Source organism: Corapipo altera, unplaced genomic scaffold (assembly GCF_003945725.1).
Source record: "Corapipo altera isolate COAL_440 unplaced genomic scaffold, ASM394572v1 255, whole genome shotgun sequence".
NCBI classification, from domain to species: Eukaryota; Metazoa; Chordata; class Aves; order Passeriformes; family Pipridae; genus Corapipo; species Corapipo altera.
This window is the reverse complement of record NW_020884929.1, coordinates 475,882-502,407: the sequence shown is the minus strand read 5'-3', so window position 1 is coordinate 502,407 and position 26,526 is coordinate 475,882. Positions and strand designations below refer to the sequence as shown.

The 26,526-nt window shown below is 40.1% G+C and overlaps 1 protein-coding gene across 28 annotated transcripts in view; it reads left to right on the top strand.

The window, feature by feature from the left end:
* Positions 1-26,526, top strand: part of CAMK2D (calcium/calmodulin dependent protein kinase II delta) — a 118,083-nt gene that overhangs the window by 71,158 nt on the left and 20,399 nt on the right. For 4 of the 28 annotated variants that reach the window (XM_027658961.1, XM_027658963.1, XM_027658971.1 and 1 more), the window contains 12 exons: positions 665-737; positions 6,114-6,216; positions 9,058-9,141; positions 10,120-10,214; positions 10,761-10,883; positions 11,528-11,611; positions 12,193-12,235; positions 16,064-16,101; positions 17,616-17,648; positions 21,441-21,500; positions 23,087-23,128; positions 25,610-25,658. In XM_027658961.1, the coding sequence (XP_027514762.1) occupies positions 665-737; positions 6,114-6,216; positions 9,058-9,141; positions 10,120-10,214; positions 10,761-10,883; positions 11,528-11,611; positions 12,193-12,235; positions 16,064-16,101; positions 17,616-17,648; positions 21,441-21,500; positions 23,087-23,128; positions 25,610-25,658 (827 nt within the window). Of the gene's footprint in view, positions 1-664; positions 738-1,677; positions 1,751-6,113; positions 6,217-9,057; positions 9,142-10,119; positions 10,215-10,760; positions 10,884-11,527; positions 11,612-12,192; positions 12,236-16,063; positions 16,102-17,615; positions 17,649-21,440; positions 21,501-23,086; positions 23,129-25,609; positions 25,659-26,526 lie in introns of all 28 variants that reach the window. The other 24 variants (XM_027658968.1, XM_027658977.1, XM_027658966.1 and 21 more) reach the window with 16 other exon arrangements.

Below are 26,526 nucleotides of genomic sequence, written 5' to 3'. Positions count from 1 at the left end.
GCACCAAATGCAAACATTTGTCTAAATTCTTAATGTGGATTTTCATTTCACAAGTGACTCCTAACTGAACTAAAGCTTGACACTATTTTAAATGAAAATGCATGCCACCTTTTTGAATGACTTGGCTTTATTCTACTAATAGTTATAAAGAAACCATTCTATTCAAAACAGAAAATGTTTTGCTTTTCCTTAGCTTTTGACTTTTTTTGTTTCATTTGTTTTCTGTATATCATCTCATTTCTGAGCATTTTCTTGTTTCAGCACTTGTTGTGATATTAACTTCACCACAAAAAAAATTAAGAAAACCAAAACATGCCACTAATTGTTTTATTGCCTCCACTTTATTTTGCCTGTAGCAGTTTTTGGAAACTGGAAAAAGCTTCCATACTGCTGAATGAAAATACAGTCTAATGATTCTGTCTCGTAGGTGTCATATGTTCCATGTTAAATGTCTCTTTTGGTTTTGGTTTTTTGTTTGGCTTTGTTTTTTGGATGTGTTGGAGCTGGAAATATCCAGTTCAAAGTGCAATCAAGACTTGTCAAGAGGTGTAAAATTGTTTTTGTTCTTTACCTTTTTTTATTTTGTTTTATTTTAGTTTGTATTTAATGTGATTATGTGCCTTTAAAATGTTCTCCCTTCCATTCTGCCCTTGTATCTTTGCAGTCATTGTATACAGCAGATTCTAGAAAGTGTTAATCATTGTCATCTAAATGGCATAGTTCACAGAGACCTGAAGGTCAGTATCTGGTGCCCATCAATTGGATATAAGAATTTTGGGGTTTTCTTTCCGCTAGGCAGGGGCAGAGGGTGGGTTGTCTGTGATGTTCCCTTGCCTACCCTTCTCACCCTCCGAACAACCGGTCCAACAAATACTGCATGACGCCTCTCTCCAGTTTGCAAGTCTACAGGCCTAATATACATCATGGCAAAAGGGGGAATGGTTGCCCAAAAAAAAAAACCCCGTGTCGTTCCAAGGCGCTGGATTTCCCCTGTGCTGTCCGCCGTGTCCGGTGCTGTGTTGGGGCTGTCCATGTGTGGCTGTGTGGGCACACGGAGGTGAACCTTGGCTGTGATGTATGTCAGCTTGCAGATGTAAACACCACCGCTGTGCTGAGGCCCGGGGTGCAGTAGCAGAACAACAGGGCATGACGAGCCCTCAGGCGAGTGACGCTAATTGCCGCCTAAATTGGACGGCGACAAGTTAATCATTGACCTCAAACACCTGCCTTGAAGGGGGGAGTTTGGGTTTACCTCAACGCCCGCTGCAGTTTCTAACCCTTCCTACGATTTTTTAATGCCTCTACCAAGGCTCTCATTATGACTCAGGAAGGAGGAAAAAGCACGACCTTGTCAATGAATTAGTGGCAAAATTTTTGCCCTCTAGAAGATTGTCGTTAAACTACAAATCGGTAGTAAATTAAAAACCTGTATCGAATTAAAACCAGACCCAAGGCCGGTGTCTCCAAGGCCGGTGTCTCTTGCTGCCGCCCCCCCCCCACGTGAAGCCTGAGGCCGTCGTGCTCTGGGCGGGGCCGGGCAGGGCTGGGCGGTGTGGGGCAGGGAGCACGGCCACGCCCGGCCCCGCCCGGCCTCGCCCTGGCACCGCCGCCCTCGTGTCCGTGCGGGCGGCGGGCGCGCGCTGGGAACTAACGGGCGCCCCTGGCGTTTGCATGCAGTCATTGCATTCAGCAGATCCTGGAGGCCGTGCTGCACTGCCATCAGCTGGGCGTGGTCCATCGCGACCTCAAGGTGAGTGCTGCTGCCCCGCCGCCCGCCCCGGAGCAGCGTCCCTTCCCGACAGGGCCTCCAGCAGCCGGAGCGCAGGCGCTTCCCTCTTCTTCCTTTTGCCCTTTGGTTGGTTTTGTTTCTAACTCGACTGGAAGTGTGCCTGTACAGCACCTCTTGGCAGCGCCAGGGAGAACAGGAGGTGCTGGGCAAGCGTTGGGTGTGTTCGGTCAACACACGGTCTTCCTGTGTGCCATCCAGAGCGTTTGGGGCAGGGCGTGGCGGGAGTTCTCCATCTCTCATCAGCGTAACTTGGAGTGCTTCTGGGAAGCACAGTAGCCTTTGCGTGTCACGCGTCTTAGTGACGGAAGGCCGGCTGCTCTGGGACTGCTGGCACAAAGGACCCCTCTCTCCTCCAGATGGTGGCTGGGCTACAGAATGTCTTTAGAGTGCGAGAGTTTCTGCAGTGTTCTCACCACAGTCACCCGAGGAGTCCAGCTCCTTCCAGACAAACTTTAGCATTGGGATAGAAACTTCAGAAAGGGAACTCTTGTATTGAGAAGAGCATTCCCTCTTTTTTATTCGTGTACTTGCCCAGATGGCTGGGGACATCTGCTGCAGGAATGCTCTCTGCATTTAAACCGTGTTGGCATGGAAAAAAGCAAGTTGAGATCATTTTCTTTTACTATGAGACTCAGAGAGACAAGGCTGTCCCAGAGCTGGTAGTAAGCTCTCCTTGTGGATAAGGGAAAGGGCTTAAGTTGGGTACTTGGGCTTCGCAATCCTCAAGGGAAAGAAGATTGTTTATTTTGGAATCGAACAGAAGTGCACTGTCTGAACTATCAGAAGGCAGAGAAAATGTGATGTGTGGGCTAAGGCAGCAGAACACACTAATCCCTTCTGGCACAGCTTCTTGGGCTCTTGTTTTCCTTTCTTGAATGAGTTATAGGGAGCAGGGATTTCCTCTTAGGAGAGGAGTTTTCTACTGGTTATCATTAGTAATAATGATGGAATCAGAAAGCCGTCGTCTTCCTTGCCATTCCTCACTCCCAAATAAACAACCCTTATTACCTGAATGTATAAAGTCTCTGCTGTTGTCCTGTGGGAACATAAAGGGTTATGCTCCCTTTAAATGAAAGGATTTCAAATTTGTCCAGCTGCTCCAGTGATTCCTGTCCTCACCATACAGGCAGTACTATGCTTCCAGCATCAGAAGGAATTTAAAAAGCAGGATTGTAGCCATGCAAGCTACAGAATAAGGAACGTTTTCTAGTACTTTTCATACATTCACACAAAACAACTTTTTCTTTGGAAATGCATGGAATCCAGCTGTTCCCTGCTCCAGACCATGTGTGGATTTTTTATTCTGTCAAATCCAGGATGAACTGAAAAAACAGTGAGAAAAAGTGTTTCTGCCAAGCTGTGGTGCCCGGTTTCATTTCTGAAAGTGAAAACTTGAGGAAGAAGAAAACCATCCTTCTTCAGTTACTACTTTGTGGCAAAAGCCAAAAAACCCAAAGACTGAAATGACAGACTGTGGTGAAATCCCAGCAGAACTCCGTGTGCCGAAGAGAAGATGCCAAAGCCCAAGACCAGAACTGCAAGACATGTAGAAGGTGGTTGTGGGCTGGCATGGATCCTCAAACCACAAAATTTGATGGATTTTTTTTTCCAATAACTCGCTCCACAATTTGATGGCATATTTGGGGGTGTGGAGGGCAACGAGATGAGATTTTGGATTATCTCCTTTTATTTAATTTTCCTTCTGTTGTAATTCAGTAGCAAGTGGAGAGGAGCTTATGAGCTGCAGAAATGCTCGTTGCTGCTCTGTTTGTAATCAGTGGTGTGAGTCAGAATGGTGGTGGAGCCTAGATCCTGAAAAAAAACAACCTGTCTTTAACAGCCAGTAAAAAGTTTGCTTCCAGGTAGGAATTACAGTTCTTGTCAGGCAGCAGCTTCACTGCTTTGGTGAGACTCTGTGATTACGACCCTCTTGCCCTGCCCCAAAAAGCAGCTGCTCTGGTTACATTCAAGGACAAACACACAGAGCCATAAGTACTTGATGTCTTAAGGATTAAAGACCTTTGGAAAAACACGGCATAAATCAGGTTAATTTATTTGTAAGTAATTTTAGCAGTTAACACTGCCATTCTGCACGCTTGGCTGCAGCCCATCCCCTAGGAGCACGAGGTGACACCATTGAATCCAGAGTGCGAGTCCTGCGTGGCCCACGCTGGGCTGTTAATGTTTTCCAAGTAATTGCAGCCATTCCAAGTTAATGCATGATAATTAGGCAGCGTGCCTCTCGTCAGCCTCAAATGACAGCTGCATGTTGGTTAAGTGCACGGTCCCACTCGGCGTTGTCCAAAGGGCTCGTGTCTTTGGCATGGGAGTAAATCAGGAATCCTGGTGGAACATACATCTGACAGTGGTGTTTCTGCGGAGCACTGTGATTGGCAAAGCAAAGACACAGAAGGGAATTAAAAAAAAACATCCCAAGGGGAAATAGAAACCACCAGCAGCAGCAGAAAGCACAAAACTCCTGTTTTGAAGGAAATCTCTTTTTGGGAAGCGTTATGTGCTCAGTGGGGTAGTGCTCGTGTGCCATCCGAGAGGGTGAGGCTGGCTTGCCTGAAGGTCACAGCCAAATAGGATCATCCATTGCTTTAAGAGGTTTATATAAGAACAGAGTTCCAGGAATTAATTGCTGTGAACTTCTCTCACTTTGAGAGGAATCTTTCCAGATCTCTGTGACTATACATTGAAATTAGTGTTGTTAAATGGTAAGGAGAGTGACATTGCTTAAATCAGTGTTGATGAACCTAGAGGAGAGTCCTCAACTATGCACTCAGTGTGCCATATAATGTAGGTGAGGTGATTATTGATAATGTAAGTAAATATAAAGATTGTACTACCTTAATCTATCAGTTTTTTAAAAATATGGCAATAGAAGATCATCACGTAACTAGTGATGAAAGGTTTTTGACGTTATCTGTTCTGTGACAGAGCAACAAAGGAATAAGTGAGGGAATGGTGTTTGTAAATTGCTGAAAAAATGTGCCTTTACAATTTGATGAGAGGGTAAGAAACACCTTTAGACTAAAGAGTTTGTCAGGGCCAGTTGTGTTGTTGATTAATAAAAGTAGCACAGTGGCTGAGGTCTTAATTAGGCTCAAGTATATATTGCTGGATACCTGACATGTATTAAAGATAGCCTTTACTGAAAGAAGCTTATGATCTTAATTGTTTCCAAACTCAGTACCTGCATGGGATTAACTGTAATCACATAAATAGTCCCTTGGAAATGATATGATTGCTGCTGGATTTACCATGGAATACATATTTAAGAGTTTGCAGGATTAGGTCCCAGACTGGATATAGTGAAGTCCCTTGTCACAGACCACTTCAAAAATTGCTTCTGAAGAGTCACAACCATACCCTTGAAAGTGAGGTTTTGTTGTTCTGTAAATGTAGAACAAAACCTTTTTTAAAAAATCACAGAGGTACAAAAGAAAGAAATGGCAAGAAAATACTATACTAAAGGTCACAGTTCTCTGAAATAATCTGTGGAATTCTACAGTGAGTTATTTGGGTTTTTAAAAGTAAACATTCATACAATGAAGTTGTGTTTGGACAATTTGCATTCGATGTATTTGCTAACTGAGGATTAAAGGATACATTATGAACAGTGTTAAGAACACCATTGTTGTGTTCATGTTTTTTATGTTTCCTTTAGCTGTGTGAGTGTACTGGTGCCCTTGAGTTCAGATGTGACCAACGTACCCTAAAATAAAAAGCCAAGTGGGGACTTTCACTGACTTCCACTGTTATTTCTAAAGGTTCTCTGCAGGCACAAATGTGGGTGTGCTGGTTTTGCTGAAGGATTTGCGATGTCAATACACCTGCCCTCTAAATATAAATATAATCGTAGGGCTGGGAGTGCTAAGCTGGCATGCAAAACATTTCTGTTTGACAGAAATGCCTAATCCTGCAAAACTGCATTGGTTAGGCTGATCATCAAAGAATCCATGTCTCTGGGGGAAGTTCTGCCACATTCTTCTGGTAGGGAATCTCTGGATTTTCCTGTCACAGTTCCATACTCTCACCATGGCTGACTCCTCTCCCCACTGTCCTTAGGCTTGCTGTCATGGGCTCATGAAGGCTCTTTACAGGCCTGCTGGCTCTTTCCAAGTAGGAATGGGAAGTGCAATTTTTGCAATTTCATGGAGAAAATTCAGGGGGTTTTTTCCTCTTTTTCATTTTTCTAAGTATTTGATCTTTTCCAGATTACCATAACTCAAAAAAAATAAAAAAATAAAAATGGAAACCTGTCTAAAATGTACTTACTTATCTTCTCATCTCGATTTTTTTCTCTCTCTGAATAAAGCCTGAGAACTTACTTCTAGCTAGCAAATCAAAGGGAGCAGCAGTAAAACTGGCAGACTTTGGATTGGCTATAGAAGTCCAGGGAGAGCAGCAAGCTTGGTTTGGTAAGTAGATATTATTTTTTTTTCTCACCATTTGTTCAGTGTAGCCATTAAACCTCCCCGCTCTCATCATGGGTGTAGAGCCTGGGAGGGAGATGGGTGGCTTCCCAGCAGGTGCTCAGATGAGTAAGACAGTAGGTTAATACTGCTGAGTGTACCTGCCCAGTCATCAAAACATTCTCTGCCAGCTGGAGACACCTGAAAATTTCATTCTGAAGCACTTTGAAATGTGACTTGAAGGGAAAAAATAAGGGGGTTGAGTACCTGAGGCTGTAGACAGATACTAATTACAGAGTGCTTGTTATGGTTAACAGCTGCCCAAAGGAAAATATTGGAAAATACTGAATGCTGGTCATTTTAAACAACAGGACACGTACAAACACGATGCACGTGTCTCACATACCACCTTCCAAACAGGTGTCGAGCACAGGATAAAATCTATTGTAAATCCCGGGGGGGGGGGGGAGGAAATACAGAATAAAATATTTATAGCAGCTAGAAAGTGCAGTTTGAAATGGAACCAGGTGCTTGTGAGCTTGCTGTGAAAGGCTGGAATGGAAGCACAAAGGTTTTTGTGCAGGCAGGGAGTTGGGCTGTTGAGTGTTTGCAGGCGAGGCTGTAACTCCATGTAGATGGCCAGGCAGCACCGTTGGACATATGTTGGCAGCTTTATAAGCCAGCCTGTTGTTTTAAATCCCAGCCTTTATATAAATGGATTTCGGTAATCCTCAAAAGACAGAGGAGATTGCTCTTGCACATCAACAAATAGAGCAGTACAAAAGGAGGGGAATGGAGACAAGACAAAACACAAGTGGTTTGTTATAATGACAGACACAGCAGGTAAACAGGAAAGACCTCAAGACAAAATCAGCAGATTGGACTTGGTAGAAAGAAACAGAATGTCTTCAAAATATATATGTAAGGAAGAGTCAGCAAGCTAATAAGAAGAAAGTAGTCTAAGGTGGCTCTGCGTTTTTTTAAAAAAAAAAGTAGTACTTGTTCTGTACCTTTTTTGGAACTTCCTCTGCAAAATCTTTCCATGGTGGTCGCAGTGCCTTCCTTCAGCTCTAGGACTGCATTAACAGGGCAGAACATGAACTCCAGTGTACTTGATATTTTGAACTTTTTCTGGCTTTCAGAAGATTTTCCTGCTTTCCCCTGGATTCTGCAGCACTTAGTGACTCACGACATGCTCTGAGTCTAACTACAGCTCTGCGTCAGTGTGTTTTACTTTGTTTTTCCTTTTATTTTTCCTTTTCTCTTTTTCTGGGTGTAGTCCCCTGGTGTGATGGTCCCTTTTCTGCTTGTGCTGTGGCTGTGCCTCAGCAGGAAACTGGCTCGAGCTCTGTGTGTTTGGATACAACAGGATTCTTTCCTGGTTTGCATGTTTGCAGAACAAACCTGTTCTTTGCCTATTTGTAGAAAGTGTCACAGGGTTTGGTGAAACCTCCCACCCTCTTAGGAGGTGTTTGATGTACTGGGAAGGTGTGAGGCAGATGAACTCACCAAAGCAAGGACTTTGTCCTGTGCCTTTGGACACTTATTTAAATCAAAAAATGATAGGAGTCTTCAAGGTCCCTTCCAACCCAAACCATTCTATGATTTTATGTAGTAAAACCACACCAGTTATTTCTGTTTAGATCCATTCTGTATCTTCATCAAGAGATAAGTTTAGCTAAGTCCTGTATTTATTTCTGCTTTAAAGTCTATTTTCAAGTGATTTTATTTTTAGTAGTGTTCGGTGAGCTGTGGTAAGTTTTAAAGTCCCCTTTAAAATGAGCGAAAATATTAATATAGAGCACTACACCCAAAAGGGATATGAAACAGCACTCTATTTAAAGCTACTTAGAACATCTATATTTCAGCTTCTCCAAGGAGCTTAGGATGTGTTTCCTGTGTGATAGTGCTCCTGAACAATTCATAGCTCTCATATCAGGAGACTGCAAACAACAAGCTGATTTTTCATGACCATATTTTAGCTCTTTTCTCAGTAGAATATACAGAATGTGTTCCTTCATTTCCTCCTCCCACTCCAAAATAATTGTCAACTGCAGGGCAAAGGCTTCTTTTTTCTGTAGCTGTGCACTCTGCATGTTATCACTGTCTCTCATGAGTTTTGTGGAATCCAGTGTGGTCCTTCATGAAAGCCACCAAATTCTCACCTTTCAAGTCATTCCCAAGTATTTATTTTAGGCAAAGATGCTGGAAAGAGCAGACATCCTCACTGAAGTGGTGCAGACTGTTAATGGTCATTAAGTTTTTATCCTTTGCAGTGTCCTAAGAAAAGTAACATTTCTCCCTCCGTTTTGCATTGCTACCAGGAGAAAGCAGCACTGCCGCTCATGAATAAAGGATGAGGGATGTATAAATTTTAAAGGCTAGATTGCTTCAGAGATGCTTTCTGTAAACTTCTGGACGGAGGTTTCCAGAAGTGGAACAACTTCACACAAATGGATTTTGCAGTGGAAAGATTGTATAAAAGGACAGCAAAGGCTGGGAGAAGGCTGAGCCCGAGTCAGTGGACTTCATCCTAAGTAACACCCTTCAGAAAACTCAGCCTGAACATCTCTGAACATTTATTTTGCCACCATCTGGCTTTGGCTTGAATTGGGTTTTCACTTCTGTGTGAGGAATTTCAAACACTGCTGTTAATCTCTTTTTTTTTTTTCTCCAAAATGATTTCTTTGCTTTTCTGAAATCTAACCCTACATGTTGTTTACTCACAAACCTGCCCTCCCATACCACTGAGCTGAACTCTCTCAATGTTTCTTATGTTTACAAACATCCCTTGATTTTTGCAGAGCACGTTCAGCTTCTGACAGTAGTTACCTTGCCTTTTGACAGGCTTTGCTGGTACCCCGGGATACCTTTCTCCAGAAGTGTTACGAAAAGATCCTTATGGAAAACCTGTGGATATGTGGGCATGTGGTAAGAAATTGCTCTGCAAGATGTGTTCAGTCCACTGTGGGGTGTTTTAAGGGTGAGAAATGACGTCCAGAATATGCTATATTCTGCATCAGAAAATCGATATTTAATAAAATTCAATATTCATTGGATTTTTTTGTTATTCTCCCAGCTTCTTTTTAAAAAAAATAATTTATGAAGATGTGTTATCATGGCATAATACATTTCCACAAAGTATTACAAAAATAGTTGCAGGTGTAAGGCACCTAACTAGTTAGGAAACATAACAGCTCATACTGTGAGCTGGGCCTTTGTTTTGGTTCACAAGCAGCCTAAGATTTGATCTGACCAATATACCACAAGTGTAGGTATAAAGGGCAAAATTAAATGTTCTGTGAAGTGGAGTGCAGAGCTATTGGTGTATCATGCAGCTCTTGAAACAGTGTAGTGCTACCAGTGGCAGCTCCCCAGCTGAGAACAATGGCTGGCTTCCTTATTTTACTTCTACCCACACTTTTTATTTGGTTGTATTTATGAAAACACTTTTCTTTAGCCTCAGTGAATCACCTCTGTAAGACTAGCAGGTGGTCTTTTTCATTTCCTTTTGACTTATATACAGATAAATTGCATTGCCCAAATTTTCTTCGCATGAGATTAGTTAGAACGCAATCTTGCACACACGGGTAGAAACCATGATAAAACCAGAAGTAAAAAAGGCATTTTCCAGGGACATCCAGAATCATGGAATGTTATTTCTCCATCGGTTCAGTTTTTCAGTGTTCCTGATCTGATGTTGTGTCAGGTGCTCATTATTGCCCCTGCTTTCCATAGGAGCTTTACTTGTGAACCCCACTTTTCTATTTTCCCCAGTATGAACAGGGACAGTGTTTCCCAGTGGCTGGGGTAGCACTCTTGAAGCTTTTGTTTTTCATAATTTTTAGGTGCAAAATTTCTGGAGTTTGTCTCTTGAAATCCCTTAATCCTGGTCTGATTTTTCTGCAGGAGTCATTCTGTATATCCTCCTGGTGGGATATCCTCCGTTCTGGGATGAAGACCAGCACAGGCTTTACCAGCAGATCAAGGCTGGTGCTTATGATGTATGTACCATGCTCTGCCTGTTCAGTTATTTATAATTGTACCTCAAAATAGGAGCTTTACAGAGTGAAAGGTAAAATCAGAATATTTTTCCTAATGTTTGCATATCTTTGAGTCACACCAAATAGTAAATATCATTTTATTAACATGAACCTTATTGGAATATGCTAATTTAAGTCTTATTTCTGCTCCTGTATTATCTTATGCTGTTGTATTGCCCACCTCTGGAAATACAAGCTGCTCTAGAGCTTTGCAAAAGGAATAGTTTCATTAAAGACAGGTACTCTGACAAAAAACATTACAGCTGTTGTTAAGCAAGAACCGATGATTTGGTGGCATATGAATTTTACACCATCATCTATTCATATTACATTAAACAGACAAAGTGCTGTTTGTCCCCAGATTTAAGCAATTTGTGAATGATGAAGAGAAAAGGGCAGAGCCTTATAATTTTTAAGCCTTTATTCCAATCCAGTAGTGGATCCTTAAGTGAAGTTATGTAAAGATTGGACGAGATAATGTGCTTTTGCTCATTTTTTTTCCTGAAGTTCCCCTCACCAGAATGGGACACAGTGACTCCTGAAGCAAAAGACCTTATCAACAAAATGCTCACCATCAACCCAGCGAAACGTATCACAGCATCAGAAGCACTAAAGCATCCCTGGATCTGTGTAAGTAATTCCCCCAGATCTCCCAGGATCATTGGGCAGACAAAGCAGTGGAAGTGTTCAGAGGATAACTCCTGTCCTTACTCGTGCAGCTCTGTAACTAGAAATTGTAAAATTGTAGTTACACAGATACAGTCAGTAGTGGTGTACATTGAGATCTCAGCCTGGGATGAGACTTTTGCAGAAATGAACTCCTTTGCCTTGACTTTGTGGTGCAGAAGTTCACTGCCAAAATTAGAGTGCCATTTTAAATTCTCAGTGGAAAAAAAAACAAACAAGCAAGTGGCTTTGAGTTAGATAATGCTTTGCATCTTCTTTTCCCTGTAGTCACTCTGATAAGCGTGAAATGTAAAGGCAGGAAATTAAGAGACTTCTAAAAGTCAATTTGCAGGTAACAGAGGCTGCCTGGTTGTCCCTGGATCCAGGACTGCTTTCCAGCTCTCAGTATATTCCACACTGTGACTTTTCAAGAGGACTTCACACGTAGAAAAGGCTCATAAAATGAGCACAGTTGCATAGTCAGACAAGGTAGACATTCAAGGCCCAAGTTTTGGACCATGTGGGTTGGGATATGTGAGTTGTAGAGTAACTAAACTGCTGAACAGCTGGCTGGGTGCCTTAAAATAATTCTTTTCTTCTCCTCTCAGCAACGTTCTACTGTTGCCTCTATGATGCACAGACAAGAGACTGTAGATTGCTTGAAGAAATTCAATGCAAGAAGAAAACTAAAGGTAAGAATGAAAACTTGTGCTTGTGCTCCATGTGTAAAACCAATGGTCTCTAAGTACATTTTTTCTTGAATATGCTGCTTAAATGAACTATTAATAGGTGGTCAGCTTTTGACATGAGAATCTCAAAAGATTGTTCTTTTGGATTATCCTTTGTTTTCTCCTGGCCAGGCAGGATAACTTTGTAGATGTGAACTTTTCTAATGTGCACTTTACAAATAAACTGCTATTCCTCCCCAAAAAAAAGGAACCTAAAGGTTGCTAGTAAAGTCTGTTCCATATTCAGATGTGTATTTTGCTGATAATTGCTGTGCCTGTGAGTACTCACGGCTTGTGCTTTACTCACTCAGAAATGGCAAATATTTGAGGTTATCAAGTGGCTGATAGGTGTGTAATTAAGATTAAATGACAGTTTATGCTCTCATGATGTGGCATGTGAGAGGTAATGCCCAGGCAATCCATTCTTTCAGGGTTAATTCAGTAATTGCTGTAATTTGCACCTGTTTTCCTTTTTGTTGTGTTGTATCACATTCAGACCTTTACACAAGTGTGATGCTAATTTGAGAAAATGTGTGTGTACACAGGGGGCCATTTTGACAACAATGCTGGCTACCAGAAATTTCTCAGGTATGTTCATTGAGCTCCAGATTAATGCAGTCTTTATGTTTTGATGTCTGTGAAGACCCAAATCTGATTAGGATTCATTAGTACTGAAAGATCTCTGTTATTCAGGAGCATCTAAATATGATATATCTGAAGTTGTTTCCTTGGCAGAAGTAATCAGAATTAAAACTATTTGGGCCAAAGAGATTCTCTTGTAGGTGACAGTCTGATTTTTCTGTAGAAGCTGAGCTCCTTCCCTGCTTTTTGATGGTTACCTGTCAAAAGACAGTGTTTTCATGTCTGTTTTGGTGGAGGAACATTGAAAGTTCTGCATAAAGCTCCACATACCTAAGTCTCACCAAACAACATCTAAAAACTTACTTCTTTTTATTATGTGACATGTCATTCCATGATTCTGTTGCATCCTGTATTAAAAAATAAAATAAATAAACATTCATTTCTTTATTGCTTTGCTAAGGAGTAAGAAACATTGTAACAAGAGTTTTCCTATTCCTTCTCTTCTAATGCCCAGCCGTGCTTAGCTGGATATAAAAAGAGTTGTTTCCTCTGTATGAAATCATTTTGTAGTGATGTCCTGGAGATTTAAGTCTTTGTGCTAAACAAATTATAGTAACAAAAGCTGAAACACATTTGCTGTTAGTAGAGTTAGAATTGTCCTCAATAGTAGTATTGCCAAAATCTTGATGCTGTGTTGAATTTTTCATTTTGCCATTCGAGATTTCGAGTGAGTAGTGAAAAAGGACACCAGATTTAAACATCAGTAATTCTGCTTATCCTCCTACTCTGTGATGTAACTGTTGGAGTGTAACATAAATTACTGTACAGACAAAAACATGGCAGTGCTTTGGGCATGTTTTGAATAATAATAAGCACTGACTCATCCAAAAAAAATTACATAATCATGAATACAAGAGCAACTTGTTCAATTTGCATAGTATTTGAAATACAATTTCTTTCTTAGTCAGTTCCTTTATTTAATACACACCTAAGCACAGAAGATTACATTTATTTAAATTACCTTGAGTTAGTGCTTAATGAGTTGCCAGTGTCTGCCAATTCACTTTAAAGGTGGGAAGGCGGTAGGCTGCACATCTTGTAAGAATGAATTACTGTTAAATATCAAAGAGATAAATCATTTCTCATCCCTTTTCATAACTGTCACTGTCTATATGTGTGAGGGTCAAATTCAACTTCCACAAACCAAAAAAGCTGAAGTAGTTTTAAAACAGTACTTCAGCATGAAAAGCAAGCAGGGTTTTTGGAACTTTTTTTCATTTTATTTTTTTCACTTATCATCCCATGTTTTACACCATAATGACCCACGTTTTTTCTTGATGACACTTTATTTTTTCAATTTATTTATTCACTGTATTTCATTGCAAAGCATGCTTTTGAAGGTCATTTGTCCATAACGATGTGGTTATAAAAGTGTTTTATTTTCCTTTTTTTTTTCTTCTTTTTATGTGGAATGTATATTTCTTGTGAGGTAAGACCCTCAGCACGTGAAAGGAGCATCTTTTCTCTCTTCTGAATCCGAGCTGCTGTTTGTCCTCAATCACTTTAATTTCTCCATGTTGTCACAACACCACTCCCTTTCAGTCTGCTTTCTGGCCTATTAGTGCTGCCTTAGGTTTTATTTATAGCTCTTGCTTGTAGTTGCAAGAAATCTTTCATTGTGAGCTTAATTTAGAATCTGCTGATTGCTTTGCTCCTGCAAATTCTTTAAATATTTGATTTGTATGCAGTATCTGTGATTAAAGAATGATGAGTCAAAATACTATTAAAAATACATTCCAAACCAGAAGCACCAGAGGCAGCTGAGCACGGAATATGTCCTGTAACATGGAATACTGCATAATAATCCACCCTGGGCACACTTGGAAGGACATGCTGGCAGTGCCATACACACAATACTTGTTGTTATTGCTTTTGGTGCCCTGGCTTTCATTCACTTCTTTACACAGAACATGTAATGTTTGTTAAGCATTAATAAAGAACTCACGAGTGTCATGCACAAATTTAGCAAAAGGACCTACTGCAACCTGTAAGAATTAATTTATTTTTATCAGGGCTAAGGGTATAAAAGAGGCTTTGAAAGCAGTTAACTTCTGGCTTTTTTGGCCTTAGGTTTCAGAAATAGCTCCTCCCTTTTGCTTTCCCTAAATGAATTCCTGAAGTTAATGGAGTGCCCACAATATTTTTGGGAATGTGAAAACTAAAGCCGTGTTGCATCAGGTTCTGTAAGCACGCATTGCAACAGGGAGTGTCCTACCTCAAAAATATATGGAAAACAATTTGTTTTCAATATTTACTCACGTGTTTCTGTAAATAAAAATATTCAGTGGTCCAGGCAAATTTATTTTTGTTCATTTTAGTTGTAAGTCATGGCCTTGTGGGAGTTTTAATGGTGGCGTTGGCCGATGTCCATAATTATTACACTGGAGGGCTGATATATTAATGAAATTATAGAACATTAACCTGGCTTCACTTTCCAGGTTTTTTCATGTAAGCAACGCAGTAATGGAGATGAGTCATTTCTGGATGATTGTTGAGGTGATCCTACATTTTCTGTGCTCTAAAATGAGCACTTAATGCAGATGTAGCTGGAAAATAAGCCACAATTACAAGAATTAACTTCCAGTGTAAACTGAATACTCAGTATTGCAAGCCTTAGGCTTGCAAGGTCCCATTGGTTTGGGGTTTTTTTTTAAAGATAAGGATGGCAGGAATGATGAGATTTCCATGACAGGACTGTCTCCCTTACTCACAGAACAGGAATTTCTTACAACCTAAGCTGTGGAACACTTTCTGATGGGAAGATTGGGTCATAAACAACAATAAAACCCAAATCACGGCGGGCTCGTTGTGTAATTTATTATTCTCCAAGTCTTTGGCAGTGAGTCATGAAGCATTCACGCTTTAGTGAGTAGTTTATTTGGATGTGGTAGGTCAGCCAGCGTGGATTTCTGCTGGAAACATTTTCGGGTTCAGAGCCGTGCTGTGCGTGTTCACACGTTAGCCCTCCAAATTTAGGAATTCACAAGGATCTGGTGCCAGTTTCAAGTGGGGGAATTTGGAGCCTGACACGTTAATAACGTTAAGGTGAATGAAATGTTGCCCATCAGACTCCACTGCTTTGAAGAGATTTGATCAACATACAACACAACTGAGAAAATAGCAGGTTTTCTTCATTAGAAGCTGAGGGAAAGCCTAGGATTTGTTATTACTGACTGCTGGGAATCAACCCTCCAAAACAAATTGTCCCTTCTTTCTTATTTGTCCTGACCTTTCACACGGGGAGACTGATGCTGTCCTGGTGGGAAATCCCCAAAGGTGGAACAGAGAGCATTGCACATCCCCGTGCTCTCTGGGTACCTCACTGATCTCCTACTGATCACTTTTTTGTCACTGTCATATTAATAACACCATTAAGATACTCTGCAAACCCCTGGTCCGAGTCCCTGCCATAAGGACAATATTTTTTCATAGTTGTATCAAACTATCCCATCAGCAAATATAAATATATTGCAGTTGAAAAAATGAAAATATCCAAAGCTGCTGCTTTTACACTCACCTTGCTTCCATTTCCTCTCTGCCACCCGAGGAGCTCTCTCCTTGGATAAGTGCAGTTAACCTACAGCTTTAATCGGTGGAAAAAGAGATGTGTGGGGATCTAAAGGATTGGTAGTTTCTTAAAGGCTTCATTTCTCAGAGCAACAAAAGGAGGAAATAAAAGCTGAGCACCTGTCTGGAGCTGGGAGGCAGTGGGGGTTTGCTGGGTGAGCTCAGGGGGACCCACCTGACACTGAATTTATTTGTCTCATTTTACAGCAGCCAAGAGTTTACTGAAAAAGCCGGACGGAGTTAAGGTAGGTTTAAAATATATTGTAGTAGTCACCACCTGCCTGTAACTTCTGCCAGGTTTTAGAATTGATTATTGTTTCTTTCCTCCATAGAATTTGTTAATAAGTGCTTCTCACTCTGTATATGAAGTGGTTAAAGTTAGTAGGTGAAGCTGAAGTAAAAGGAATACTTGCAAAACAAGCATTAAATAAGTGGAAGATAGAAAACTACCGGAGAAAATGCTTTTCTTGCTATTTCAATGAAGGATGTTTGTGTAATTAATGACTCAAAGTTATTAATTAGCTTATAATAAGGGTTTGGTGGTGGGCACATTAGCTTTGTAGGCATCAGTGTTTATCTGCAGCTCTATTGCCTCTGTGTTTCCCCTTGACTTTTCATTTAGATTTCATGGAAGACCAAAAGTTTTTCGGGTAGGCTTGGCTCCACATGAGGTGTATTCTGCCAGATGTACTTGCTATATTTGGCAGAACTTGAGGGGTTTACTATCTCAACAAATCAGCTCTTCCTGACTAAGAGACCTTGCTAAGAAGGGAACATTTTGGCAGCTTTCGTACGTGATTTAGAGCTCCTATTCTCACGTCACCAGGCCCTGCAGGAGGAGAGATGCCTCACAAATGGACATTCTGGATAAATACTGGGAAAAAAAGCCAGGGAAATATAATTTATTTCTTTTCTTGGAGGATTCATGAAGACTATATAAGATAATATAATGCCTCAAGCTTTCATTATAACATTCAAAAGATATTCTTCTGTGCTCTGTGTGTTTACTCAGAAGCGTGTCTTTGAAGTGAATTTTAATTTTCTATTTAATCTTAATGTCTTATTTTAACAAAGCATTATGAATACTTGTTTAAATACCAGATTCACAGTATATTTGTGCCTATTCTCTGACTTCTGCACACTTTTCTGGTCAAAAAATCATGACCCTGACCTAAAATCAAATGAGTACACCATGATTTCAGTGCTTCTCACTGCCAAACAGTAAATATCCTAGTTCCACAGAGAAGCACACATTCAGTACTATTCTATCTCTCCTGTGGAAAACCCTTAACACATTTCCTTCTGGAATAAGTAAATTTTATGCACTCTTCTCTGACCAGCTTTTCCTTTTTAAATATCATTCCTCCTACAGGTCCACGATGGTATTTCCTCTACCTCAATTCTGATTATAATATGGAAAACAATTGTTGCCAAAATTTTGCCTGAATTGCACTCGTTGGGATTTGATACTTTGGATTTCAGCACATGTTATGTGTCTGCTGTTTATCTGCATGGTCATGTGGAGCAGAGGGAGTAAATTTACATCTGGGGAAGTCTGTTTTTGTTGTTTCTGTGCCTGAGCTACTGTAAACTCCGTAGCATTTTTCCACCCCTTCCTACAGCTTAAGCTGTCCTTTTCTTATTTAAAAAAAAAAAAAAAAAAGCCAAAAGAGAAATATACTGTACTCCATGCATTGATACTTCAAATCCAACCAGTCACGTTTTCTTCTTTTCCTTTCTCTCTGACTGGTCAATTCAGAAAAGGAAGTCCAGTTCGAGTGTTCAGATGATGGTGAGGATCTTTATCGACAGATTTTTTTTTTTTTCCCTCCTGTGAAACGTTCACACTTAGAAACCAAACAGTTGCATTTAGCTTTGTTAACATACTGTGAGAAGCTGCAAGACTTTAAAGTACAACCCTGTCGAGTTTTAAGCCTGCAGTTGCTATATGCCATCCACAGTGAATCGTTCTGCCGTTCTTTCAAGCAAGTCTTTAATTGTTTTTTTTAACCTGGGGACATAAGAAAACAAAAAAAGTAGATGTAACATCAGCCAATGCAGCTGTCCTTAGTAAATAAGAATAGTAACAAAATAGTAATCTCGTAACAGCCTTCTATTCGTTATTAAAACCTCTTTATTTTTAAAGCTAATAGTATTAATGTCATAGAATGTAACCACGTTGCACAGTGAAATAGTATTGCATTAATTGAGCTGCTGTAGCCCACAATGCCATGCCAAATGCTCAGGAGTAAAAAGCCCAGTTTCCCAGCCAGCTTCCTTCACAACTCAGGACCGTGTCACAAGATGTCCCCACTGACAATCTCAATAACTTTTCTTCCTCCTCAACCCACTCTCCAGTCTTGTGTTCATTTGGCCTCTGCAATGCCACACAGTAACTTCCTCTGATGCCGTTTGTTGTGGGTTTGAATCTGAGCTGGGAGGTGTTCACGGTGCTGGGCTGTGCCATCAGCAGAGAGAAGGCGAATATCCCTCATCCACACCTTTCTCTGGGAAGCACAACTCCTCGAAAAGCACTGACTGCTGGGGAGGTCTGAGCAGCCATGCAGTTTTGTAGGAAAATCACCTGTTATTTGGGTGGACACAGAATTTCAGCGGTGTCCAGAGGAGGGGCACTGGAAAGGTACAGTGTGGATGGTGCCAGGATCCCGAACCTGAACCGTGCGTTAACTTTTTGTGCCATCTGAAAGATAAAGCCCCAAGATACACGTTTTGCTTCTTAAAAATATTTTCATAACATATGACAAAAGACCACTAATGATTCCTACAACCATGCCCATCTGATTGGAGCGTGTGTCTGTCCTGCACTCTCAGACCTTTGGCAAGCGAAGCCTTAGGAAAAACTTCTCCTTCTTCACAAGCAGAAGGTCACTGGTTAAGCACAAATCAACTTTAGAATAAGTGTTCCCTATGAAAATATTTTCCTCCTTTTGGAGTGATTTCCCTTTGCTGTTAAAAATACATGTAAATTACACCCCATGTGTTCATAAATTAATGTATTTGTGTTCTATGAGAGAGAAAACATGTAGAGCTTATTGCTGTTTTCTCTCAGAGTTTCAAAGGGTTTCACCTGTTCTGTTTACATGGACAAAATAACTGTATTTTGAACCACATTATCTCTCTCTGCTGTTACTAATGAATGCTGGATTCTTGATATCTTGCTGAAGAAGTTTTGAATGTGTTTCCTGCAGCTCTCAGCAGTAACTGCAATGGATATTGTTTATTTTTATAGGGCTTTCACCCAGGGAGTATGGACCCAAGCCTGCTCTCCTTACTCAGGCAAAATTGGAGTTGAAATTTGATTAACCTGTTTCCATTATGTATTCAACAATGAACATTCATTTGGCACATCACTCTCATTTTTATATTAAGCTGCTACTGAGTGGGACTGTATGAAATCTGGTGAAATCTTCATTTCTTTCCACATGTTTTTTCTTTGTGCCTTTTGTTAGGGCCTTTTTATTCGTAGTCTCTCTGACTACACCATCATAAAAATATGAATCTGTAGTTATATAATTTGATATGTGATTTTTCTCTTGTTTGGAAGGTTTAGTTTGCTGTCAAGCGGCGTCGTTTGTATTCTCACTATTCCACAGTTCTGCAGAACTTTTATTTACTGAAATGGACGGGATGTTTTTAAAGTTTTTTCCTGAGTAAGGAGTTCAGGTTCTGCCCATCTCAGAATCCCGTAGATATTAAAGCAAGGAAAATACTTGCCAATAATTGTGTCTCCCCATGAAAGGCTTTCTTCACAAAGTTATTTCTTCTCTCCCTGTCTTGACTTCAGACACCTCTTCAGCTTAGGGCTGCAATTGTGAATAGATAAATGAAATTTATTTGACAATAACAAGACCAAGTTGGGGCATAAACACTCTGAACTCAATAATAACTCCTAGTTTCTCTTAATGACAATTTCTGTGGAAAGACCATTGTTTAAAGTAAGTGTTTCTCATCCTCCTACTGTAGAGCATCGTGAACTTTGATTTTAAATCAGAGGAAATTATTTTTATGCCATATGGGAGAACGGTTCCTATCACAAGTATTATCAAATACCATTTAGTGTCGACATAATATTCCCTGATTAACTAACGAAACTGCTTTATATTCTTCAAAGCCTGTAAAATGCTGGGTAAGAGCAGGAAATTTGCAGTCTGTAATTAATTACTGCAAATCCTGTTGACATTGCCATAATGTAGACATATCCTAAGGAAGAGTCACTTCAGCTGCAGCCTTAATTCCAGCAATCCACAAGTCAGCTGCCACGCCTGGCCCAAAGTAAAATAATCATCAAAACCTGCTGAAGTTCCATGAATTTTCATTTCTTTCACTTCTGTGAATTTAATTACATTTCTAGAAAGATCCATTGAAAAAAATATTTCAGCCTTTTTTTTTCCTTTGTTTTGCACATTTATTGCTCAGTACTGTGACTGGAAGGTTCAGTAGAGCCTTTTTTTTTGTTTGGATCAAAGTCTTTCCAGACTATATATATATATATATACATCTTTACACCCAGCTCTGCATGCTGCTTTGGATTGCCCTTGTTAAAATTAGATGTGACCAAAATATAAGTAATATTTTTTCCTAATTATTGTTAGAGGAAAAAATTACATCTTTCAAAACCATTTTATTATACTTGACTCTTGCTTCTTAGTGCATGTCAAAAGTGGCTCGGTACATTGTTTTCAGTATTTCTGTTCTTCCCATGCCATGGTATTAATGAAAGCTAAATCTTAAAAAATGGATTTAAAGAATCAGATACCTTTAAATTTACTGCTAAGTGGCTTAATTTGAATTCATATTTTGTGTAGATAAAAACCAGAAGTCTTGTAAAGGTGTAGTACTGTGCTAAGCTTAAGAAGTACCATGTAAGGTTCAACAGATATGTACTGATTGGTGGAATAAAACTACAGGTAGTATAGTGTGAAACCTTGCACTTCCAGGTTATAGTACCAAAACTGAAGGGCTGATCACACTGCCAATTATTTTTGTTGAGAATAACACCAAAAAAGCTAAAGGGGCACCAGTCTCTTTCTGGCATCAGAAAGATCATGTTTATTCAGCTATGGAATCAGAAGCCAGTAGAACAAAATAGATTCCTGGAGAGCTATGAATAATGAAATAATCAAATATTATTTATGGCAGCGATAATTAATTAGAGATACAGAACTACAGGGTGCAATTGCTTAATACTGTTGCATGTCACAAAATGGCTATTTAGGACTTTCTTCAGACCCCTATTAATTCTTTATTCTTCTTACATGTGATTAGCTGCTACTTAAGGGCTCTCTGTTCTGCTAAGTGTCACTGAAGTCATCTGTACCTTATATAGACCTTGGTGGAGTGGCTCTGCAGGGCCGTGGGGAGGAGCTGCCAGCCAGCTCCCGGAGCTATTGTTAGTGCTCCTGCCAGTTCACAAGTTCATCTTTCTGTGATTCTTTATTTCCATATCTATATCTGTCCATAGATATCTATATCTGCCTATAGATGTTCTATACAGAGAGATATAGATAGGGTGCCTCCTGCCAGTTCTAAGGCCTGTCTGTTTCTATTTTCTGCATACCTACAGATAAACAACAAAACCAACGTGGTAACCAGCCCCAAGGAAAATATTCCTACCCCGGCGCTGGTATACCTGGAATTTTCCTTCTCATGCTATCTTGAAGTTTTTGACTGTCTTCTGTTTGTTATTCTTTCTTTTTTTGTCTTTTTTTTTTTTTTTTTAATTTCCCCCCTGCTTTTACATGCATTTACTCTGTTTGCTTTCTAAAAACAGGTTTTGGAAAACCTTTTTTTGTTTGAATTACGCTGTCTTATTTTTTGTGAGGAAGTCCCTTAGAGCGTGTTTACTGACAGACAATGTTAAATGGAAGCTGAATGCGGTAGAGTCGTGGTGTTTGTAGCTGAATTTTTTTGCATGCTGTGCCAGAAAGCGAGTAGAATGCGCTTGATGTTGCTCTTAGCTCTTTGCCTGATGACTGTTTCCACCTTTTGATGTTAACCTTTTTCACCCCAAAAAAACTCTGGAAAAAAAGCAGCTCTGTTATTTTCTCTGCTGTCTTAGCATAAGTACTGATATCCAGGAGAGCTAACAGGATTATTGCTAGGCTGCCATAAAACAGACCTTATTCAGATTTTCATTCTGTATTTCCCTCAACTCTGCAGGACTTTGCAAGTCTTCTCTGGGATCAAGAGGCATCTAGAGCTAAACAGTTTTGCTTGTTTCTCTTCCATTTAAATCAGCAGGAGGCATTACTCATTAATAAGCTCTGTTAGGGACATATTTCTAATCAAAGTGATGTTCATGAATGTTTATTGCAGTCTTGCTTTTATTAGTAGCCCTTTTTCTCAGGCATCTCTGTGTCACAGGGCTCACAAGTGGAAGTGTGACGTATTATTTCCCATATATAACCTTGAAGGTGGGGGTAATTCACACCCATTTGGAGAGATGTTTCCTCTGGAATTTTTTGGAGCAGCTAGCACTGACTCATACACTAAGTAATTCCCAAGGACCAGCTAGCAGGTTTCATCCAGGAGTGGATGGCACTCTGTTCCTAGATGGAGCCGTGCCCAATAGCCCGTGCTGAAAGTGTGCTGGCTGCCTGCCATTTCAAAGATTATTCAATCTTTTTTCAAGGCAAAAGGATTTGGGGAAATTACACTTTAAAATGACACGAAGATCTCTTTCGCTTGCTTTTATACTGCTTTGCCAAGGCAGCAATTGGTGGTAATTTACTCCTTCCAAAACAGGGGAGTGTTTAAACGTAGTTAACTTATTCTTAATCCTTGTCACTTCATCTGTATTTTGATTTGATCCCTTAATACTAATACAAGCAAACATGATTAAAGGAAAGGGGTGATTTGTGACCACCCTGCCCGGCCTGGCTGAGGCAGGAGAGCACAGAAAGCATTTTGCCTGCCCTGGTGCAGAAGAGCCTCTGCAGGTCTCCAGAGCTTCAAAGCCCTGCACGCATCAGTCCTGAATAAGGTCTCTGCATGCTGCTGCATTAGGTGAGATGGCCTTTTTTGCTGGCTTGCTGTTGAGGAAATCTGTGTTAGAGACATCCGGTTTCACCCTCTGGCGACAGTTAATGTTTGTTTTAACTCTTGTCAGTGTTCAGCATTTGTGAGCTGGCTCTTCTTGCACTCCCTCACACCGATGAAAATGTATTTACCAATGGGAACTCTTTCTCTCTTTATTTTGTTCTCGCTCAGGAGCCCCAAACTACAGTAATCCACAACCCTGATGGAAATAAGGTATTCAGAAAGTATCAACTCCATCTTGCTTTTCCACACCACACATTCCATCCACCACTATTCCACAGCTAAACAGGGCCGTTCCAGGAATTTCCGAAGGAAAAAAAAAATCTCATTCCTGCGTTTGTTGCACGTGGTGTCTCTCGAGCCTGTTTCCCTCCGTGTCCATGTGCTGGGTGCTGAGCTCCTGGAGCTCTCGGGGCAGTCGGTAGCGGTTGGCAGAGCCCAGTGCCCTGCTGTGCTCAGAGCGTGCTGAGATGGTCCTGAGTTTGACTTGCAGTTGTCACCCCAGACAAAGATGTCACTGCAGTTTATCCCACCTGCTGTTTCTCAGCATGCTCACACACCCTGTGTCATGACGTGTCTTTTTGCACAGGACTTTGGTTCTCTTCCATAACATCACTGAGCAGTTTCAAAACAATCCTCACATTTCAAGTGCCAAAGAGGTCTTTTGATTTTCACAGTGTTTCCTTCATGCTCCTTTCTTTTTCTTGTGTATTGTGATGTTTGCATCTGGCAGCTGATCCCTAAAACGTGTTTTGTTTTGTTTTTTTCATGCATGGACTTGAAAAGGGCCAGGAAATGCCATCATTTACATATAACACATGTTCCTAGGTTTCCTGGAAAGAATTTACTCTTCAACAAGAATTTCCCTGTTTGCAGTGTTGACTTAAAGAATTGCCATCTCATTTATCTAGTCTTAGCTCCCTGTGGTTATTTCATAAGAGAAGGATTGGACCTGAGTGACAGAATAACGCATGCAGACATTCCTCAAGCATGGAAGTGCTGATGGTGTGCATTGTGCTCGTGTATCCCGTTCCTTTATGTCCCCTGCATCTGTCCAACACAGAACTTCTGGGTTTGTGTCACTACTTTTTCAGCTCCCCAAGTTTAAACTCGTAGGCAACGAGCAGCCTGTGTTTGAACACCGGGCTGATCTTTCTAACTGAAGTCCACTAAAGCCCAGGAAACCCAGATAAAATATTGGCATGACTACATCTACTTGATTTTATTATGTAATCTTAGCAATTAAGATACTCAATGTCCCGAAAGGTCACAGCAAACAAACGAAACCACTCAATGCGGAGAGTTCCTCCCAAATTTGTCTGAAAGGCTGATCGTTGTAGTATGGCAACTGGAGTGGATGCTTCAGTATTAGAGGCTACATCTGCCCTGTGAGCTTTGCATGGTGTTTACAACTTGTATTTGTGTGGGGTTTTTGTTCACTCATAAGTACTTTGTCTAATATTTGAAGTGACGGAGCATGATACATCCGTGTAGAGTGAAATGTCTAACACAGCCAGGGCAGGGCCAGCATGGTGACTTCTTCAGTTTTGTTTGTGTGTGAATTAATTCCTGTAGTTTTACTTATGAATGCACATATGTTTTGTTTTTTTTAAGGTCTGAGTAATGCATTAGCCTTTTGAACATTCCTTTGGCTCAGCCTTGTGAGGACACAGTAAATGAAGGGCACTGACAAATTTGCCTCTTATTGCTTAATTATAAAATCCTTTAAAGTGTTAAATACAATACCAGTCCTATCTTCTTTCTCTGATAAAAAACCAGATCAGTTAATCCTTTTTGTTATTGAGCTGTGAACTTAAAAAAATATAATTTGTATTCTACTTCTTAAGAAAGTATACAGATTAAAAAAAAAAATCAAACTTAAAAACTTTCCAGCTCCCTGAAGCTGTTAGATTTGACAGTGTCCTGTTGAATTTGTCCATAATATTTCATGTTTCTGGTAATTCATGAAAGACTGAGATACGATATCCTTGCCTTTTTAACAGTGTGATGGCTTAAGAATAAACTGTCTGGTAGATGAGTCATTCCTCTACATGTCTGGTTGAAGAACACTGCTACAGAGAAGCCTTAGTTTGTCAACGTTGTTATCAGATATTTACCCATTCTCCATCTTCTTCCAAAATTACTAAAAAAAAAAGTTATCACAACGGCAGTATAAAAATGAGAGAATCTGATCCAATATGCCTTAAATCACCACGAGGCTTCATTTTAATATCCATTGCATAAGTCACATGAGCAGAAAATCGGTTGTAAATTGTAGCAGGCAGCACTCTGCATATTTAGAAGGTGGAATTGGAATGGAATGACTTATTTTGCACAGTTGGTTTATCACTAAGCTTAAAATGGCAAGCTCTCCTACTTGGCTGAGGTAATTCATGTGACATTTCAGATGGACTTTGTACAGTTGGATGTTAAAGGAAAAAAAAGTTTCCTCTACATTCCTGTGAAGTAAAAGCATCAGACGGCAGGAAATGTGTTTCTGTAGAGAATGGCGCTGTGTGCCATCCCTTTCAGGTGGAAATGTCTTAATCAGTGTGTGCCCATTTGTTTGTGAATGACATCCCACCCTGCTTCAAGGCTTTGCATGATTCCTGTAACTAATCCTGTCCTTTTCCAAGGCACGCAAATAAGGCTTGGCTTGTTTGATACATTCTACTCATATTTACTTCTCAACAGGAATCAACAGAGAGTTCCAACACAACCATCGAAGATGAGGATGTGAAAGGTAGGATTTTAAGCTTGGAACATTTGGAGAAGCAGTAACATGAGTTTTGTGAATGTATTTCAGTAGGTCGTTAACCACAGAAACCCCTAATGAATCCTTTGAGAGAATACTATTTTTCCTTCTTTAAAAGAAATTCCTTTTGATATGTTTCAGACTTTGACTTTTCAGTTCCCAAAACACCTTTTTCCCTTGTGTTGGGGTTAAGAATATAAAGTTACTGCTTTTTAACTAAGATACTAGTTCCAGTAATAATAGCAGTAGAGTAAAAATGTGTAAGTCAGTGCTTTGTAACTCTCAGTTTGTGTTTAACATGCGTTTGTGTTTTGGGTTTTGCTTTTTTTTTTTTCTTTATGTCACCATTTTCATTTTTATTCTGTTCAGATGCCAGTGTATTTTTGTGGTTTTCTTTTGTTCTGTCCATACACTTATTTTAATCTTCTTCCATTCTTTACGAAACTAAAATAATTTTTTTATATCAACTTAGTTTTGTAACTTCACAGTTAATATTTTTGATTCCATTTTTTCCTCCCTCTAGGTATTATTCTGTGATGTTACTCGTACCTACTTTAATAACATTATGTTTTAAAACAAAAGGGTTTGGAAAAGAGAATATTAGGTTTGTGTACCTCTAATTCACAGTAAAGATTGGGTTTTGGCCTCAAGGAACAATGTGATACGTACAGGTGAGAATGGAAACAGGAGAATGGATGCAACCTAGTGATGGTGGTTCAAGTCAATGTGAAATGAGAGAACAATTACAGGGAACTACAACTGATGCCTAGGAAAATGCAGTGTAATTTACCTTTATTCATAGCACTTTGTATTTCTCCCTTCAAACCACTACGTGGAGTTTTAGCAACCAGGCTCA